At 45.7% G+C, this 20,272-nt stretch overlaps 1 protein-coding gene across 2 annotated transcripts in view; it reads right to left on the bottom strand.

The window, feature by feature from the left end:
- Positions 1 to 8,434: 8,434 nt before the first annotated feature.
- LOC135055418 (ADP-ribosylation factor 1-like) overlaps positions 8,435 to 20,272 on the bottom strand; it is a 121,701-nt gene continuing 109,863 nt past the window's right edge. For both annotated transcript variants that reach the window (XM_063959460.1, XM_063959461.1), the window contains exon 5: positions 8,435 to 11,006. In XM_063959460.1, the coding sequence (XP_063815530.1) occupies positions 10,845 to 11,006 (162 nt within the window). In that variant the 3' untranslated portion in view covers positions 8,435 to 10,844. The remainder of the gene's footprint in view (positions 11,007 to 20,272) is intronic.

Here is a 20,272-nt window from a genome sequence, read left to right as displayed (position 1 = left end):
CGGCACCCGCAGGGACCCGATGACGTCATTGGCGCTGGCCAGCGCCGGCGACCCGGCGTCAGAGGGGGGCGTGGCGGATGACGTGAGAAGTGAACCCATCACCAAGGAAACCAAACATAGAAACGGCTGCAGGAGAAAATGTAAACAATGACTCATTCCTGTCCAGTATTCTGCAGTGCAAGATGCAGTCAGTGAGGGGAAGGGCATATGGCAAATTCTAACCAAAATAGAAATAATATTATGCACTATATTGTCTACGTAAAAAGCGGTGTGCATAAACAGTTTATCTGTGGTTAATGAATCACAAATGAAGACATGTGTTTCTAAGCTGTATTGTTGCCCCTTCAATAACTGTCCAGCATTATGCAGTGCAAGATGCTGTCAGTGAGAGCAAATAGCAACTTCTATCCAAAAATGAAACATTATAATGCATTAAAATATCAACGTGGAAAAACGGTATGCATAAATAGTTAAGCTGTGGTTAATGAATCACAAAAGAAGACATGTGATTCTAGGCTATACTATTGCCCCATCAATAACTGTATAATGTATATACTGATGACTATACTCCAATCAACTAACAGACTATAAAGTGATCAATTAAAGGAAGTTCATGTCGCATCAAAGAAAGCTAGTGTAAGAAAGAACATCATTAAGTCCCTGGGGTTTGACGGTCTGTAGCGTATGGATCCAATTGGCCTCTTTCTGTAACAACGTGCGACCTCTATTTCCTCCTCTTGGGGATTCTGACACTCCATCTATAATTTTGTAGCGAATGGAAGAGATGCTGTGGTTGAATTCTTTAAAATGCCGAGCCACAGGCTGGTCCCCTCCACGACCTTCTAAGGCAGCTCTTATACTTGATCGGTGTAGTGCTATTCGTTCCTTGAATTGACGAATAGTCTTTCCAATGTATAATAGGCCGCATGGGCACTTGATGTAATAGACTACATACCGACTCGTGCATGTATAAGGTTTCTTGATCTTGAATTCTTTGCCCGACCTTGGATGATAAAAGGTGGCTCCTGTTTCCAAGCTGCTGCATGTGGTGCAACCGAGGCATTTGAAGTTACCCGGTTTGCGAGATAGAAAATGTGTGGTCTGAGGGGATCTGAAGTTAGTGATATCGTTATGTACCACTGCATCTTTGATGTTACGCCCCCGCCGGTATGAGGGTAGGATAGAAGTGTCCTTGAGTGCACTGAGTTGTTTGTCTCGTGTCACAATTGGCCAAATTTTTTTCGCCTTTCGCATAACTTCAACGTTAGAAGTAGAATATTCTTGTGGCCATACTATGCAATTGAAATTCTTTTTGGACTGTGTTTTCAATAATAGATTTGCACGATCTTGTGATAGTGCTCTTTCTTTAGCTTTTTTTAAAGGTTTTAATTTATACCCTCTGAGGATAAATTTGCGTATCATGATATCCATTTGTTTACTTGCTTCCAAAGGATCACTGCAAATGCGCTTGATTCTGATGAACTGCGAATAGGGTAATCCCCATTTCAATGCTGGAGGGTGGTGACTATTCGCATGTAGAGTAGTATTTCTGTCAGTGTCCTTTGTGAACAGGGAGGTATGCAATTGATGGGAAGCGTCTTGTCTGATGGACACATCTAAAAAATGAATCTCATTATAACTAGAGGAAAAAGTGAACTTGATTGAAGAATCTAAATTATTGATTTCTTGCATTGCTTGTACGAAATGATTTTCAGTGCCTGACCACAAAACAAAGATGTCATCGATGTATCTATAGTATGCCTTGATGTTGTTAGATACTTTGGGGTTGAATAAGAACAAATCATCTTCAACCTCCCTCATAAAGAGGTTGGCAAAGCTCGGAGCCACGCAAGACCCCATCGCGCAGCCCGAGCCCTGCCTGTATATCTTCCCATCAAACAAAAAATAATTGTGAGTCAGGGTCAATTCTAAGAGCCGAATGAAAAATTCAGAATCAGGACCAGAGTATTTTTGTGAACCCGTGATGTAACGCCTGACTGCCTCAATACCTCTGTGATGGGGAATATTGGTATATAGGCTAATGACGTCAATGGTGCACATCAAATACTTTTCGGGAAGTGGAGATAATTTCTCAATTTCTATCAGGAATGCAGTGGTGTCTTTGAGGCAAATTGCTTGATCCTGCACAATCGGTTGTAGATAGAAATCCAAAAATTTTGAAATGTTGTAGAAAAGGGAATCCCGGGCTGCAATGATTGGCCGGCCGGGTGGGCTCGTAGGGTTCTTGTGGAGTTTTGGAATGGTGTATAACACCGGAATTACCGGCCATTCCACTGTAAGAAGATCCTTGGTCTTAGAATTAATGACGCTTTCCTTGACAGCTTCATCCAGAATGTCGTCAATTTCTCTTTTGTAGGTTGTCGTTGGATCCGAGCTGTAGATTTCTGATTTATAAGCCTGTAGGTCTTGTACCACTATGCCTCCGCCCTTGTCTGCTGGGCGGATGACAATATCAGTGTATTTAGCCAGGTTGTTCAATGCTGTATGTTCAGCAACAGATAGATTATTCTCTTTAGAGTTATGATGTGGCTGAAGATCTTCATAAACGCCATTGATATGGTTGATGAAACATTTAATGTTTAAATTTGTGGAAACCGGATCAAATTGTGAAGGTTTGTGTAGAGGGATGTCCTGCGCCATAGATGATGCATCTTCTCCAAAGTATTCCTTCAGTCTTACCCTCCGACCGAATTTGTATAGATCTACTTTGTTGGTGAATACATCTGGTTTCTGGGTTGGGACATATGACAGGCCTCTATTGAGTACGGCTAGCTCGTCTGGTGTTAAAGTCCGGGTAGATAAATTGAAAACTATGTTTTCTTGTTCTTGGCTTTGCTTGATTTGCCTTGCCCATTGTCCACCTCTGCGGGTGTAGGGCCTTTTTTGGGTTGTCGAGCTGCCCGAGTAGTGACCCCCGCTGGGGGTTTCTTTACGTTTTTTGACGTTGTAGCCTCTACACATTCTGCCTCGCTAGATGATTGAGCGCTAGAGTTATCTGTTTCCAGATTAAATTTTCTTTGGCGTCTATATTTAGGTTTCCTGTTTGTGTCTGGATGTCGACTAAAAGCCCAGGCGTAGACTTTCTGTTCTAAGTAGTCTCTATCCACGGTATTACGTTTAGTTTTTTTAAATTGAATCAGCTCCTGGCGATATTTTTCAATGTCCACTGCTAGTTTGTTAGACAAATCCAGAGACGTCTCTGCTTGGATGATATCGATATGACTCTGCTCGTAAGTTGTTATTCGTTCTTTAGAAATGCCCAGTTCCCTACGCGATTCCTCTATTACTAAGAGGATCAAATCGTAGGAACACTTATTCAATACGGCAGCCCAACGCCGGCAAAAATCTGGGTTGTGTCGACCAATCGTCGGAATGTTCCGGATCCTAAATCCACGAGGGATTTTTTTATCCCGGTAATAATCAGATAGCGTTACTCCATGGAAGTAATAATCAATTTCCCTTTTCTTTAAACGATTTAGGGTTGTAAATACTTGTTCAGCTGTTTCTGCTCCACAAGCATCCTCTAGTTTGTCAGTGAATAAAATTGCGTCTGCTTCAGAATCCGTCAGACATAGTCCTTCCCCAACTGGAAGCGTTACACTGCAAAACGACATCACTAACTTCAGATCCCCTCAGACCACACATTTTCTATCTCGCAAACCGGGTAACTTCAAATGCCTCGGTTGCACCACATGCAGCAGCTTGGAAACAGGAGCCACCTTTTATCATCCAAGGTCGGGCAAAGAATTCAAGATCAAGAAACCTTATACATGCACGAGTCGGTATGTAGTCTATTACATCAAGTGCCCATGCGGCCTATTATACATTGGAAAGACTATTCGTCAATTCAAGGAACGAATAGCACTACACCGATCAAGTATAAGAGCTGCCTTAGAAGGTCGTGGAGGGGACCAGCCTGTGGCTCGGCATTTTAAAGAATTCAACCACAGCATCTCTTCCATTCGCTACAAAATTATAGATGGAGTGTCAGAATCCCCAAGAGGAGGAAATAGAGGTCGCACGTTGTTACAGAAAGAGGCCAATTGGATCCATACGCTACAGACCGTCAAACCCCAGGGACTTAATGATGTTCTTTCTTACACTAGCTTTCTTTGATGCGACATGAACTTCCTTTAATTGATCACTTTATAGTCTGTTAGTTGATTGGAGTATAGTCATCAGTATATACATTATACAGTTATTGATGGGGCAATAGTATAGCCTAGAATCACATGTCTTCTTTTGTGATTCATTAACCACAGCTTAACTATTTATGCATACCGTTTTTCCACGTTGATATTTTAATGCATTATAATGTTTCATTTTTGGATAGAAGTTGCTATTTGCTCTCACTGACAGCATCTTGCACTGCATAATGCTGGACAGTTATTGAAGGGGCAACAATACAGCTTAGAAACACATGTCTTCATTTGTGATTCATTAACCACAGATAAACTGTTTATGCACACCGCTTTTTACGTAGACAATATAGTGCATAATATTATTTCTATTTTGGTTAGAATTTGCCATATGCCCTTCCCCTCACTGACTGCATCTTGCACTGCAGAATACTGGACAGGAATGAGTCATTGTTTACATTTTCTCCTGCAGCCGTTTCTATGTTTGGTTTCCTTGGTGATGGGTTCACTTCTCACGTCATCCGCCACGCCCCCCTCTGACGCCGGGTCGCCGGCGCTGGCCAGCGCCAATGACGTCATCGGGTCCCTGCGGGTGCCGTGGTCGGATTGTACACGCGGTGATTAGGTAAGCTATAAATTTTATTACATTGTACTATCTGGTTGTCTTGATAAAAGGGTTATCCCCTGAAACGTTGGCATTTAACCACTTAGTCTGAGTCGTTTTTGCAAGTCTCTGAGTGCCAGCCGTTTTTTCCTGCCTTATACTGACTTCAGCTGGCAGGGCACCGGAGCAGCTTTCAGCCTTCAAGTACAGAGTGCCGAACACCACCTCCATTTATATATATATATATATATATATATATATATATATATATATATATATATATACACACAGGGATAACCTTATATAAGTGTTTTTCCCTTATATAGCTGCTGTATTTATTAATCTGCCAAATTAGTGCCCCCCCCCCCCCCTCTCTTGTTTTACCCTGTTTCTGTAGTGCAGGACTGCAGGGGAGAGCCAGGGAGCTTCCCTCCAACGGAGCTGTGAGGGAAAATGGCGCTTGTGTGCTGAGGAGATAGGCTCCGCCCCCTTCTCGGCGGCCTTTCTCCCGCTTTTTTAAGGAAAAACTGGCAGGGGTTAAATGCATCCATATAGCCCAGGAGCTATATGTGATGTATTTTTAGCCATCTAAGGTGTTTTTATTGCGTCTCAGGGCGCCCCCCCCCCAGCGCCCTGCACCCTCAGTGACCGGAGTGTGAAGTGTGCTGAGAGCAATGTCGCACAGCTGCAGTGCTGTGCGCTACCTTATTGAAGACAGGACGTCTTCTGCCGCCGATTTTCCGGACCTCTTCTGTCTTCTGGCTCTGTAAGGGGGCCGGCGGCGCGGCTCTGGGACCCATCCATGGCTGGGCCTGTGATCGTCCCTCTGGAGCTAATGTCCAGTAGCCTAAGAAGCCCAATCCACTCTGCACGCAGGTGAGTTCGCTTCTTCTCCCCTTAGTCCCTCGGTGCAGTGAGCCTGTTGCCAGCAGGACTCACTGAAAATAAAAAACCTAATTTAAACTTTTACTCTAAGCAGCTCAGGAGAGCCACCTAGTATGCACCCTTCTCGTTCGGGCACAAAAATCTGAGGCTTGGAGGAGGGTCATAGGGGGAGGAGCCAGTGCACACCAGGTAGTCCTAAAGCTTTTACTTTTGTGCCCAGTCTCCTGCGGAGCCGCTATTCCCCATGGTCCTTACGGAGTTCCCAGCATCCACTAGGACGTCAGAGAAACAAGAGATTGGAGCCAACCCACACACAGCTCCCTTTAGGAAAATGGTGATCCCCTACCAGCGCTGTCTGAGCACCTTAATAGGCTACAAAGTCTATTTAGCCGACCCCCACTTCTACAACCCCCTGGTACCGTGAGAGATAGCTGGAGTTGAGGTGGAGGGACTTGCTCTTACTGGACAGTGCTGTGCAGGCAGGAAAATGGCACTGATCCGCTCTGAGAAGCCCCGCCCCCAAAATGGCGCTGTCTTCCCGCACTTCACAATGATTACACTGGCCTGAGGATAATGCTGGCTGAGATCCACGGACCCAGACAGACTTTGACCAGTAGAGAAAAAACAGAAGACTGCTTCTACAGCGCCTCAATTGCAGGAGGCTAATAATCAAATTACCCTGATACATGCGCGGCTGAAAAACACTATGTGGGTGTTTGGTTGGAGAATATAGAAACAGACAAAATCAGCTGCGCAAAGTATCAGGGAAAGGACAGTACAATTTTAGGAGAACCGATGTATGTATATAAATTGATTTATTAATGAAAAAGCATAAAATAGCAGTAAAAGATGACATAAAATTGTTGGATATAAAAAGGCACACCTTGACTAAGTTTATCCGTTTAAACAGACACCAAATAGTGTCGGTTCTCTATATGGAAGTCCACAAAGGGAAATAAAGTCCAGCTGTTTGTTGGAAAGCAATAGATGGTAATAGCCGTAATGTTAATACTGGAAGTGAATGATCAGTGCAGTAGACATCCCATAATAATAAATTGGGGGAGTGATCCAGTTATTTATTGTTCAATTACCTCTCCTTAGGTGGGCTGGTCCAAAGCCGAGCGTCCTCGGCGATGTGTCCTGCAATGCCCACTGTGCGAATGCCGCAGGGGAGAGGGAGCCGTGGATTCACTGTAAAGTGTATGCCGTGTGCTGGTTTATCCGGCTGACGGGGAGCCGTATGTTGATACGGGCGGCTCGAGAATTCAGATCCGCGGCTATTCTGGGATCTCTGTGGAGATGAAGGACGGCTTGCGGGGAGAACAAACCCGCTAATGCAGGCCTGGCCAACCTGTGGCTCTCCAGATGTTGTGAAACTACACATCCCAGCATGCCCTGCCACAGTTTTAGCATTCCTTAATAGCAAAACGGTGGCAAAGCATGATGGGACTTGTGGTTTTACAACAGCTGGAGAGCCACAGGTTGGCCAGGCCTGCGCTAATGCTTTCAAATCGGATACCTCGGCAGGTGTGCAGACAGGAGGCGTGGCCTAACTAGTTTCGTCACGTGACCCGTGACTTTCTCAAAGGAAATATTTCTAGACTTTGACCAGTGCAGGGTTTAGGCGCCTCCTCACAGCGCCGCACATTGTGCCTCTGAGCTCTCCCTACCCTGTTGCCGCAATCTTCACACCAGCCCCCTGCTTGCAAGGGGCGTCCGTGATTAACTCGCCACCGATCTTCTGGCTCTGTAAGGGGGTGGCGGCATGCTGCTGGGGTGAGCGATCCCCTGTTGTGGGGAACGATCTATCCCCTCAGGAGCTCAGTGTCCTGTCAGCGGAGATAGTGGCTCAGACCCCACAGGGTGGACACTACTCCCCCCTTAGTCCCATGAAACAGGGAGGCTGTTGCTAGCAGCCTCCCTGTAAAATAATAAGCTCTAAAATAAACTTTTACTAAAGAAGCTCTGTAGAGTTCCCCTAGCTGTGACCAGCTGCTCCGGGCACATTTTCTAAACTGAGTCTGGTAGGAGGGGCATAGAGGGAGGAGCCAGCCCACACTCTCAAACTCTTAAAGTGCCAATGGCTCCTGGTGGACCAACCTATACCCCATGGTACTAATGTGGACCCCAGCATCCTCTAGGACGTAAGAGAAAATTGAGCGAAAACCATTTTAAGACTGTTTTTGCCAGTGTGGTACTGTGTAAAGTGTACTGAGACGCAGCTCTGTACTGTCTGGAGATGCATTCCGCCCCAGTTAGAAGCCATGCGTCTCCATACCCTCATGCCGCCATAATGGCCAGCAACCCGCTAGTCGTGACGCCAGTGTAGTACTCACCACTCTTCTGGCTCTGTTAGGGGCAGTGGCGTGCTGCGGGAATGTACACTTGCCGTGGTGGGACTTGCGAATAGTTCCCTCAGGAGCTCAGTGTCCTGTTCAGCGGGGAATGGGACCATTAACCCTTCAAGAGGTTGGGCCCGTTTCAACCCTCCCGCCTACCAAGTCCCACGAAGCAGGCAGGCTGGTGCCAACCCACCCTGCCTGAAAATAACAAACATAAAATAAATGCAGAAAACTTTTCAGGAGTTTCCATAAGCGTGACCGGCTCCTCCGGGCACATTTGCTAAACCGAGTCTGGTAGGAGGGGCATAGAGGGAGGAGCCAGCCCACACTATCAAATTCTTAAAGTGCCCATGGCTCCTAGTGGACCAGTCTATAACCATGATACTAAATGGAACCTCACTATCCTCTAGGATGTAAGAGAAAAAAAATAATGCAAATACCAGTTATTCCAATACAGAACTTTTAATATAGAGTATTTCAAACAAATTACAACATGGTTAGAAAACAAAACTAAAAAGAAACTCAAATTTCGGTCCAATTGTACATCACATTTCACACTTTCAAATCTGGTTTTCTTCATTTTTTATTTTATACAGGAAAAAAAAGAAAAGAATAACAAAAAAGAAGTTTACTTTAAAGCTCCAATGTGCTATATGCCTGGTGGTGATATGAAATCTGTGTCATTTACAGACTGAAGTATATATATATTGTTATTTAAAAACAGTAAGAGCTACATCCCTGTCCCCACAAAATAAACCTAAAGATTTTAGATGCAGCTAAAAAGAAAATAGAAATTCCCATTTTAAATAGTGTGCTGTAAAGCTCACAAAGCCACATGCGCAATACAGGTAACCGACTCCCAGCAAAATCAACAAAATGTGGGTTTGTAGATTATAATTTGAGAGAGAACTATTGATATAATTCTGGATTGAGTCAAAATGCTGGTGATTAACCCTACTACCAGGGTAGAAAGAAACACAAAGATAGTATATGACTCCTCTAGAATCTGGAGGAATAAGATTTCATTTATTTAAAATTGAAAACATTTTTCCCTGAACAAATATATTTGAAAGATTTTTTAAATTTTAACAAAACCATTGATTTCTCAATACTAAAGTGTACTGCCATTTGTAAAATTATATATTTAAGGAATCCACCTACATTCGTAATACATCCAGCTGATGCAATGTACAATGTCCTTGTAACCTGGGTATTTTGTACAGCTGCGCCAGTGTCCACAAGTCTTCTAGGCAGACTTGCCCAGTACAAGTGTCTTTTACCAGTTTTAACCTTTTACTTTTTATTGTCTGCAAATCAGACTGCTTACTTCCCTTTCATCTGTATACCCCTTGCCTCCCTCTGCTCCTTCATTCTTATATAACAAAACATTGGTCTTTCAGATAAGACAAATAGGGCTAGAAATGATGACACAGATGAGTGGGTGAGCATAAGGTTGAAATTCATAAATTAGAACAATACTACTGTACAAACTTCCTTCAAAGTAAGGAATATCACATTTCAGATACCCCATACCAAAAAGAACATTTAAAAAAACAAAAAAACACAGCGAGGAGTGGGAGCAGACATCTCAGTAGCCTCCATCAGCCAGGTGGATGCTATGTGCACGTCAGTATGAAGGGAACATGTTCCAAATTAGAAATGGGCTATTCACAAAAGGTTGCATGCAATGGCTGTATGTGTGCATGCTGGAAAGTCTGAGGTATTTAGAAAGAAAAATTATTTTCATGAGACTGTCATTTCAAAATTCACTCTTTTTTTAAGTTACCTGGAATAGTTTGTCGAACATGCATTTTCCTATAATAACCCATCATGCCCCTTTTGTAGATGTACCTTGTGATACACCAATCACTATCTAAAAATTAGCCCAGTGTGCGTAAACAAGTCAGGGAATCAAGTCTGTATAGCTGGTGAGATATAGCAAAGTCACACCACAGCACTAGGTCAATACATGCTATGAAACCCCCTATAGCTCAAAAAAGAACAAAACTCAAGAACCCGATGACTAACAATTGAAATGCAAATTACAACAAAAAATTCCTATGGTATTAACATGCTGGCATCTTATTGTCATAACCAGCTATTGGAAATCTAACCCCACTTGTTTTCACGTAATGATCTCTAATTATAACTGCTATAGTTTCTGAAAAGCTTATCCGAGGTAGCAACATGATGAACTGGACCGTTTATTTGGGAGATATGTCTATTAGGAGAGAATATACAGTGCACACAGCACAAAATCCCCACTGCTTCCTACACCCAAGCAGGTGGAATAGAGAGGAATAGTGCCCTGTGTAGTACCCAAATAGAACTTACACAAACAGGTTCTCTAAGAGTGCAAGTTGATACACATGGGAACAGATCAGTTCTTTTAATTGCAAAACACATATTAAGAAACCTTATATACCAGCAGTTATTGCCAAAAATGGGAAAAGTTTGTGTCTAGCATATTAATGCATGAAGAAATTACATTATTTTGTTGTAGTAGAAACTAGGCTACACTGCCGCATACTAGTACATAGCCTTTTCTCTGTCACTACTGTTTGATTATCCCGAGGGTGGAAAGAGGGGTAAAGCTGTGTACAGATGGTTTAATTTGTGGGTAGTGTTTTGTTGAGGGTATTAATACTGCTAAGCATGTATAAGGCACAGTGTGAGATCACTGCTCCCACTCGAACAGGCGTGCAGACACACACGACACTAATGTGTGTGGAAATGACATTCCCGCCTGGGAGGCAACAGAGGCGCTGGCCAGCTCTGATGCCAAGAAGCTGAACAAGATGGGAGTTGGGTGGAATTGGGGCAGAGGGAGGGTGGTATTCACTCAGGGAGGGATCACTTTTGATTTTTCAGCTGATTGGACAGCCAATCTAAACCCTCGTATAGACCATCCCCGCTGGTTGCACAGGTTGCCTGGATGTACCAGTTTCTCTGACGTAGGGAATGCAGGCCTAATTTGTCTGTGATTTCCGCAGCATTCATTGCATTGGGAAGGTCCTAGGAATACAATAAAACCTTGTTAAACCAAAGAGATTAGAGGAAAATATAAATATATCCATATGTAATACATAAAACCTGCATCCATTTTTTTACCAGTTTACAGTCAGTGGTACTTGCAACAGGTATTTCTTAGTAGTCAGAATAATTTAATCTTCAAAATAAAAATGTTGTTTCACAAGGAACTTGTTGGTATTCCAATAATTTGCAGTACTATACAACCAACTACTATACAATATTAACATTTTAAAGGCCTTTCACATTCTATAAAAAATGAGACTTAGAACAGGCAGATCTTACTGAGCCTTCGTATGCAACATTATTACCTTTTATCTATATTGCAAAACTACAGAGAAAGTGCAATGATTTTTTGAGTCATTGCTGCCTATGACGAAATAGCATTTATTGGATTAAACACTTCAGAATTAGAATGTTATTTGTTGGATCCCGATTAAACATTCTGATTACTACATGAAAAACACGAGATTTATGGTAAGAACTTACCGTTGTTAAATCTTTCTGCGAGGTACACTGGGCTCCATAGGTTATGACATTGGGGGTGTAGAGTAGGATCTTGATCCGAGGCACCAACAGGCTCACAGCTTTGACCTTCCTAGAATGCCTAGCGACGCCTCCTCTAAAACCCCGCCTCCGTGCACAGGAGCTCAGTTTTTGTTAACCAGTCCAATAGAGTAGCAGGCAAAAGAGACGACAACTATTAGTAGCCACATACACATTCTCATGACAGGAGAAAGTGTCAGCAGCTAATGCCATACCAACCCAAAGAAGCTAAGTGCGTCAGGGTTGGCACCCTGTGGAGCCCAGTGTACCTCGCAGAAAGATTTAACAACGGTAAGTTCTTACCATAAATCTCGTTTTCTGCTTCGGGGTACACTGGGCTCCACAGGGAAAGACATTGGGGATGTCCTAAAGCAGTTCCTTATGGGAGGGGACGCACTGTAGCGGGCACAAGAACCCGGCGTCCAAAGGAAGCATCCTGGGAGACGGAAGTATCGAAGGCATAAAACCTTATGAACGTGTTCACGGAGGACCAAGTAGCCGCCTTGCACATTTGTTCAAGGGTCGCACCACGGCGGGCCGCCCAAGAAGGTCCGACCGAGTAGGATGGGCCTTTATGGTAGCAGGAGCTGGAAGGCCAGCCTGTTCATAAGCATGTGCAATCACCATTCTAATCCATCTGGCTAGGGTCTGCTTGTGAGCAGGCCAGCCACGTTTGTGAAAACCAAAACAGAACAAAGAGAATTCCTAATGGAGGCAGTTCTCTTCACGTAGATACGGAGAGCCCGTACCACATCCAAAGACCGCTCTTTGGAAGACAATTCAGGAGAGGCAAAGGCCGGAACCACAATCTCCTGATTAAGGTGGAAAGAAGACACCACCTTAGATAAATACTGTACCGGGGACGTGTTCTAAGAACCGCCCGATCACAGTGAAAAATCAGATATGGTGACCTACAAGATAAGGCACCCAAATCTGACACCAGTCTAGCAGAGGCAATAGCCAGCAGAAACAAAACCTTAAGAGAAAGCCACTTAAGGTCTGCAGATTCAAGGGGCTCAAACGGAGACTCTTGTAACGCCTCTAGAACCACCGACAAGTCCCAAGGAGCCACAGGCGGGACATAAAGGAGGTTGAATCCGTAACACACCCTGAGTGAACGTATGAACATCAGGTAAAGTCGCAATTTTCCTCTGGAACCAAACTGACAAGGCAGAAATATGAACCTTGATGGAGGCCAGACGAAGGCCCAAGTCCAGGCCCAGTTGTAGAAAGGCCAAAAGTTTGGCCGTACTAAACTTGTAAGCGTCAGGATTGTTAGATGTGCATCAAGCAAAGTAAAAATTCCAAACCCTACGGTAAATCCGAGCAGTAGCCGGTTTCCGGGCCTTCAACATCGTTTAAATGACCGCCTCAGAAAAACCTTTGGGCCTCAAGACGGAAGCTTCAAGAGCCACGCCGTCAAAGCCAATCGGGCTAAATCCCAATATACACAGGGGCCCTGAACGACGAGATCTGGGTGCTGCGGAAGTAGAAGGGGACGCTCCATCGAGAGACCCCGAAGGTCTGAGAACCAGTGGTCTGGGCCATGCGGGAGCAATCAGAAGTAGGATTCCTCCTTCTTGCTTGAACTTCCTTATTACTCTGGGCAGTAGTGACACCGGAGGGAACACGTATGGCAGCTGAAAGTTCCATGGAATTGCCAGTGCGTCCACGACCGTTCCCTTGTCCTTGCTCCGAAGACCGGAACCTTGTGATTGTGTCGAGACGCCATCAGGTCCACATCTGGAAGGCCCCACCTGTCCACGAGGAGTTGAAACTCTTCTGGATGGAGGCTCCACTCTCCGGCGTGTACGTCCTGACGACCGAGAAAGTCCGCTTCCCAGTTTAGGACCCCTGTAATGAATACTGCTGATATGGCTGGCAGATGGCGTTCCGCCCACTGAAGAATCCTTGAGACTTCCCTCATTGCCATGCGGCTTCGGGTGCCGCCTTGATGATTGATGTACGCCATTGTGGTGGCGTTGTCAGACTGTACTTGAACAGGTCTGTTCTGTATTAAATGCTGAGCCAAGTTCAGAGCATTGAACACTGCCCGCAGTTCCAGAATGTTTATCAGGAGGAGAGATTCCTCCTTGGACCACCAACCCTGAAGGGAGTGTTGCTCCAACACCGCGCCCCCAACCTCTCAGACTGGCATCCGTTGTCAGAAGGACCCAGTTGGAGATCCAGAAGTGACGACCCCTACTCAATCGTTGGTCCTGAAGCCACCAGCTCAGTGACAGAAGGACCTCCGGAGATAAGGAGATAATTTGAAACCTGATCCGGTGAGGCAGGCCGTCCCACTTGGCAAGAATCAACTTCTGCAGAGGGTGGGAATGGAATTGAGCGTACTCCATGTCGAAAGCAGACACCATGAGACCTAGCACTTGCATTGCCGAATGTATCGACACTTGTGGACGAGATAGGAAGCATCGAATCCTGTCCTGAAGTTTCAGGACTTTCTCCTGAGACAAGAACAACCGCTGGTTGTGAGTGTCCAACAACGCCCCCAGGTGCACCATGCTCTGAGCAGGAACCAGGGAAGATCTCTTCCAGTTCATGGGCCACCCGTGTGCTTGCAGAAACTAGATAGTCAGATCCAGATGATGTAGGAGAATTTCTGGGGAATTTGCCAGGATCAACAAGTCGTCCAGGTACGGAAGAATCCTGACCCCTTGACAGCGGAGTACAGCAGTCATTACCGCCATGACCTTGGTGAAGACTCGGAGCTGTGGTCAAACCAAAAAAGGTAAAACCCGAAATTGGAAATGGAGGTTGCCAACCGCAAACCTCAGGTACTGCTGATGCGACACTGCGATGGGTATATGCAGTTAAGCATCCTTTATGTCCAGGTAGACCATATAATCCCCAGGTTCCGAGACCAAAACAATAGAGCGAAGTGTTTCCATACGAAACTTTAAGACCCTGACAAATTTGTTCAAGGACTTGAGGTTGAGAATGGGCCAGGAGGACCCATTTGGTTTCGGGACTAGGAACAGCAGTGAATAGAACCCCTTGCCTCTCTGAACCAGAGGCACCTGTACTACCACTCCTGTGTCCAGGAGGGACTGTACCACCGAATGAAGAGTTTTGCCTTCACCTAATCCGAAGGGACATCTGTCAGGCAAAATCGATGAGGGGGACGATTCTTGAAGGATACGGCGTAACCTTGAGTGACAACTTTCCGTACCCAGGCATCTGAAGTGGTACTCAACCATTCCTGGGTATACCATAGAAGTCGGCCCCCCACCCTGGGATCCTCCCAGAGGGAGGCCTGCCCCTTCATGCGGCAGGCTCGTCAGTTTTGGAAGCAGGCTGACGGGCAGCCCAGGCCCTTTTGGGTTTGGGCTTATTGGGTTTGGAAGTGCGAACCTGTTTCGGGTACGCCTGACCTTTTGCTTTCCCTGAAGTACGAAAGGAGCGAAATGGAGTACTTTTAGCCTTCGGTACCGAAAGAGCAGTACTAGGTAGACATGCTGTTTTAGCAGAGGCTAAGTCAGCCACTATCTTGTTGAGATCTTCTCCGAAAAGAAAGTCTCCCTTAAAAGGGAGTACCTCCAGGGTTTTCTAAAGAGTCCAGATCCACAGACCAGGACCGTAACCAGAGAATCCGGCAAACCAAAATGGACGTAGAAGCCTTGGCCGCCAGAATATCGCCATCAGAAGCCGCCTCCTTAATGTAATGAGAAGCAGTGACAATATAAGACAGACATTGTCTAGCATGATCAGAAGCGTTGGAAGGCAACTCCGCCTCCAGCTCCTGAGACCACGCTTCTACAGCCTCTGCAGCCCATGTCGCTGCAATGGTGGGATTATGCGCAGCACCAGTTAGGGTGTAAATTGCCTTTAAACAACCCTCCACATGCTTATCCATCAGAGACGTGACGGAGCCGCGCCACCTGTGAATCCACTGGCGGAGGTGTCTCCCAATTTTTACTTAGCTCCGCAGCGAGGGGGTAGCGAGCCAGCATCTTCTTGTGAGGCGTTTATTTCTGCAGGTCAAAGCCTTATCCCCCTGCTGGACTTCACCACCGGGTACTGTGGGCTTATATAAACTGTTTATGAGAGAAAAACGACCTGTGCCCTTGCCCTGGTGGTCTAGTGGGGTCCCTGTACTACCACAGTGTCCACGCCAGCGCGCACGGCCCGCCTCCCACCATCTGTGCGGGATCGCGATTTACAGCGGTTCCCGTCGGGGGAACCCACTTACCTCCTCCCTGAGTGCGGCCACGCGATGCAGGAGAACAGCAGTCGTGTGTGTTATTAACTGGAAAAAAAAACGGAGCCTCCACTGTAGGTATCCGGCAACCAGGGCGCGGGAGTGTACAGCGCCGCTGGGGGAGGTGATGGAGCTGCAGCAGGAGATGTCTGACTGACATCTAACACAGAGTGTCTCTGCTGCAGCCCTTGAAGTCTTCATTTTTCTTTTAAAAGCTTCTTCTCAGGGCTGCTGGAACAGCCCCCTGTTGTATGCCTGCTTACTGCATGGCACCAACTACAAAACTGAGCTCCTGTGCACGGAGGCGGGGTTATAGAGAAGGCGGCGCTAGGCATTCTGGGAAGAAGGTCAAAGCTTTGAGCCTGTTGGTGCCTTGGATCAAGATCCTACCCTACACCCCCAAAGTCATTCCCTGTGGAACCCAGTGTACCCCACAGCAGGGAAAAAATAAAACTCTGCCCTTACTATATGGATGTGAATGGATTAGTGAGAACACTAAAGACATAGGGGGTTATTCAGAGTGGGTCGCAGATTTTGCTTTTTTAGCAAAATCTGCTACCATTAAAATCACATGCTGTGGCCTAGGGCAAGGCCATCCAGCATGTGTCGCTCCACCCAGGAATGTGATCTCAATTTAATTGCGATCGCATTGCAAAATCCCCAAATAACCCCTACGCAGCCATGCACTGGGCAGGCACACCGCCGCCATGTTTCTGATCACATTTCATGGTACACTGCTCTCCAGTGCCGCCCGTGAATCATGATGCAAACGCACTGCCGCTGTTATTTAGAACTGGTCGCAGTGTTCTAAAAATACTATCAAATGTGCATGAAACGTCTTTGCTAAATCTGAAAATTAAGTGTTACAGTATTTGACAACACCCAGAACAAGCAGATTTAAACCCTCCTTCTTTGACTGTAAATGTAACGGAATATAAAGCGGATATATTATGGAATATGTTATCTTAAACATAACCTCTAAGCGCCTCTATTCACATGGAGAACATTAGAAGCACTCCTTATGCACTGATAAGCGATACTGAACTGCACTACAACTAGGTAGGTGTCTTGGTATTACACATAATGACATAGAAAGCCATCAAACATCAAGCTGTCCCCCCCCCCCCCCTTCCCTCCCCCCAATATATACAGATGATCTTGCACAATTTTAATAAATGCTTTTCCAGACAGCTATGTTATATACGTCATACAATATCCTAATATGTAAGCTAATGCTTCCAGGGCCCACTGCACTCCCGTTCCCCCTTTGCACTATCCTTGTGGTGTTCCCTTGTCACCTTCTCAGTTTGTTCACCCAGTTTGGGCAGAGGATCACTGAGCACGGATTTTTGAATTGCTTCTAAATTCTCCTGCTAGCTTCAGCAATTTGTCCTACCCGATCTGTGGGGTGTTAATTGGTAGATGAAATACCGATGCCAGAATCTAACCAGGGAGGGTAGGGTTAGGCAATAATGCAGGTGGTTAGGGTTAGGCTGCAGTAAGTTAGAAAACTTAACTCGCTCCCTTCGGGACCTTCATCGGGATGCCAGCGTCGGTATTCTAACCGCCGGCATCCTGTGCGCAGGAATCCTTTTTGCCACGTACGTATGTGTTGATCTGCTGCTGCATTTTGCATATTGTACTTATGATCTGATCATTTATGACGTTGAAAACAGGGCAATACATTTATTGTTTTTTAATTTTAGTGGATTTTCGCCCTATTTGTTATCAATCAACATCTGCTTACATTGATTCTGCTACTTTCAATATAAAAAAAATAAAAATCTATTTAATGATCGCTGTTTTTCATTAACATACTTCATTGCAACCATTAAAAAGGGTATCTTCCAATCTAGGTAAGGTAGAAATAATAGAGATTAAAATTCCCAACCACAGAACATATAAAACAGCTCCGCTTCTTCCCATGTGTACCAGTAACGTCCCGTGCTGTATGAAAAATGTATTCCTCTTCAAATAACATGAGAAATGTGGACAGCTATGACACGTTTCAAGCAAAAGGAATAATCCATATAATTTGCCAAATTCTTGTCCAATCTCCCAGGGCAGTGGTAAAAAAATAAGAATTTACTTACCGATAATTCTATTTCTCGGAGTCCGTAGTGGATGCTGGGGTTCCTGAAAGGACCATGGGGGATAGCGGCTCCGCAGGAGACAGGGCACAAAAGTAAAGCTTTTCCGATCAGGTGGTGTGCACTGGCTCCTCCCCCTATGACCCTCCTCCAGACTCCAGTTAGGTACTGTGCCCGGACGAGCGTACACAATAAGGGAGGAATTTTGAATCCCGGGTAAGACTCATACCAGCCACACCAATCACACCGTACAACTTGTGATCTAAACCCAGTTAACAGTATGATAACAAAAGGAGCCTCTGAAAGACGGCTTCCTACAACAATAACCCGATTTTTGTAACAATAACTATGTACAAGTATTGCAGAATAATCCGCACTTGGGATGGGCGCCCAGCATCCACTACGGACTCCGAGAAATAGAATTATCGGTAAGTAAATTCTTATTTTCTCTATCGTCCTAGTGGATGCTGGGGTTCCTGAAAGGACCATGGGGATTATACCAAAGCTCCCAAACGGGCGGGAGAGTGCGGATGACTCTGCAGCACCGAATGAGAGAACTCCAGGTCCTCTTTTTTGCCAGGGTATCAAATTTGTAGAATTTTACAAACGTGTTCTCCCCCGACCACGTAGCTGCTCGGCAGAGTTGTAATGCCGAGACCCCTCGGGCAGCCGCCCAAGATGAGCCCACCTTCCTTGTGGAATGGGCATTTACATATTTTTTGCTGTGGCAAGCCTGCCACAGAATGTGCAAGCTGAATTGTACTACAAATCCAACGAGCAATAGTCTGCTTAGAAGCAGGAGCACCCAGCTTGTTGGGTGCATACAGGATAAACAGCAAGTCAGATTTCCTGACTCCAGCCGACCTGGAAACTATATTTTCAGGGCCCTGACAACATCCAGCAACTTGGAGTCCTCCAAGTCCCTAGTAGCCGCAGGTACCACAATAAACTGGTTCAGGTGAAACGCTGACACCACCTTAGGGAGAAACTGGGGACGAGTCCACAGCTTTGCTCTGTCCGAATGGACAATCAGATATGGCTTTGTGAGATAAAGCCGCCAATTCTGACACTCGCCTGGCCGAGGCCAGGACCAACAGCATGGTCGCTTTCCATGTGAGATATATCAAATCCACAGATTTGAGTTGTTTAAACCAATGTGATTTTAGGAATCCCAAACTACGTTGAGATCGCCCAGTGCCACTGGAGACATCAAAAGGGGGTTGTATATGCAGTACTCCCTTAACAACTTCTGGACTTCAGGAACTGAAGCCAATTTCTTTCTGGAAGAAAATCGACCGGTCGAAATTTGAACCGTAATGGACCCCAATTTGAGACCCATATACACTCCTGTTTGCAGGAAATGTAGGAATTAACCTAGTTGAAATTCTTCCGTGGAGCCTTCCTGGCCTCACACCATGGAACACATTTTCACCTAAGCAGTGATAATGTTGTGCGGTCACCTCCTTCCTGGCTCTGACCAGGGTAGGGATGACCTCTTCCGGAATGCCTTTTTCCCTTAGGATCCGGCGTTCACCCGTCAACGCGGCTGCGGTAAGTCATGGAACAGACATGATTCTTGCTGAATCAAGATCCTTTCTAGTATCTCTTGAAGTTCCGGGTACCAAGTTCTTCTTGGCCAAACCGGAGCCACGAGTATAGTTCTTACTCCTCTCCTTCCTATCATTCTCCATACACTGGGTATGAAAGGCAGAGGAGGGAACACATACACCGACTGGTACACCCACGGTGTTACCAGAGCGTCCCAGCTATTGCCTGAGGGTCTCTAGACCTGGCGCTTCATGTGGGACGCCATCATAACCACCTTTGGTCTTTCCCAACGGTTTACAAACATGTGGAAACTTCCAGATGAAGTTCCCACTTTTCCGGGTGGAATTCATTCATGCTGAGGAAATCTTCCTAGTTGTCCACTCCCGGAATGAACACTGACGACAGTGTTATCACATGATTTTTCGCCCAGCGAAGAATCCTTGCTGTCATTGCCCTCCTGCTTCTTGTGCCGCCCCGTCTGTTTACGTGGGCGACTGCCATGATGATGTCCTACTGGATCAGCACCGGTTGACTTTGAAGCAGAGGTCTTCCTAGGCTCAGAGCATCGTAAATTGCCCTTAGCTCCAGTATATTCATGTGGAGAGAAATCTCCAGACTTGACCACACTTCCTTGGAAATTTCTTCCCTGTGTGACTGTTCCCCAGCCTCTCAGACTGGCATCCGTGGTCACCAGAACACAGTCCTGAATGCTGAATGTGCTGCCCTCTAGAAGATGAACACTCTGCAGCCCCCACAGAAGAGACACCCTTGTCCTTGGAGACAGGGTTATCCGCTGATGCATCTGAAGATGCGATCCGGACCATTCGTCCCGCAAATCCCCCTGAAAA

This window comes from Pseudophryne corroboree, chromosome 3 (assembly GCF_028390025.1).
Source record: "Pseudophryne corroboree isolate aPseCor3 chromosome 3, aPseCor3.hap2, whole genome shotgun sequence".
Classification (NCBI taxonomy): Eukaryota; Metazoa; Chordata; class Amphibia; order Anura; family Myobatrachidae; genus Pseudophryne; species Pseudophryne corroboree.
This window is presented reverse-complemented; position numbering and strand designations above follow the sequence as displayed.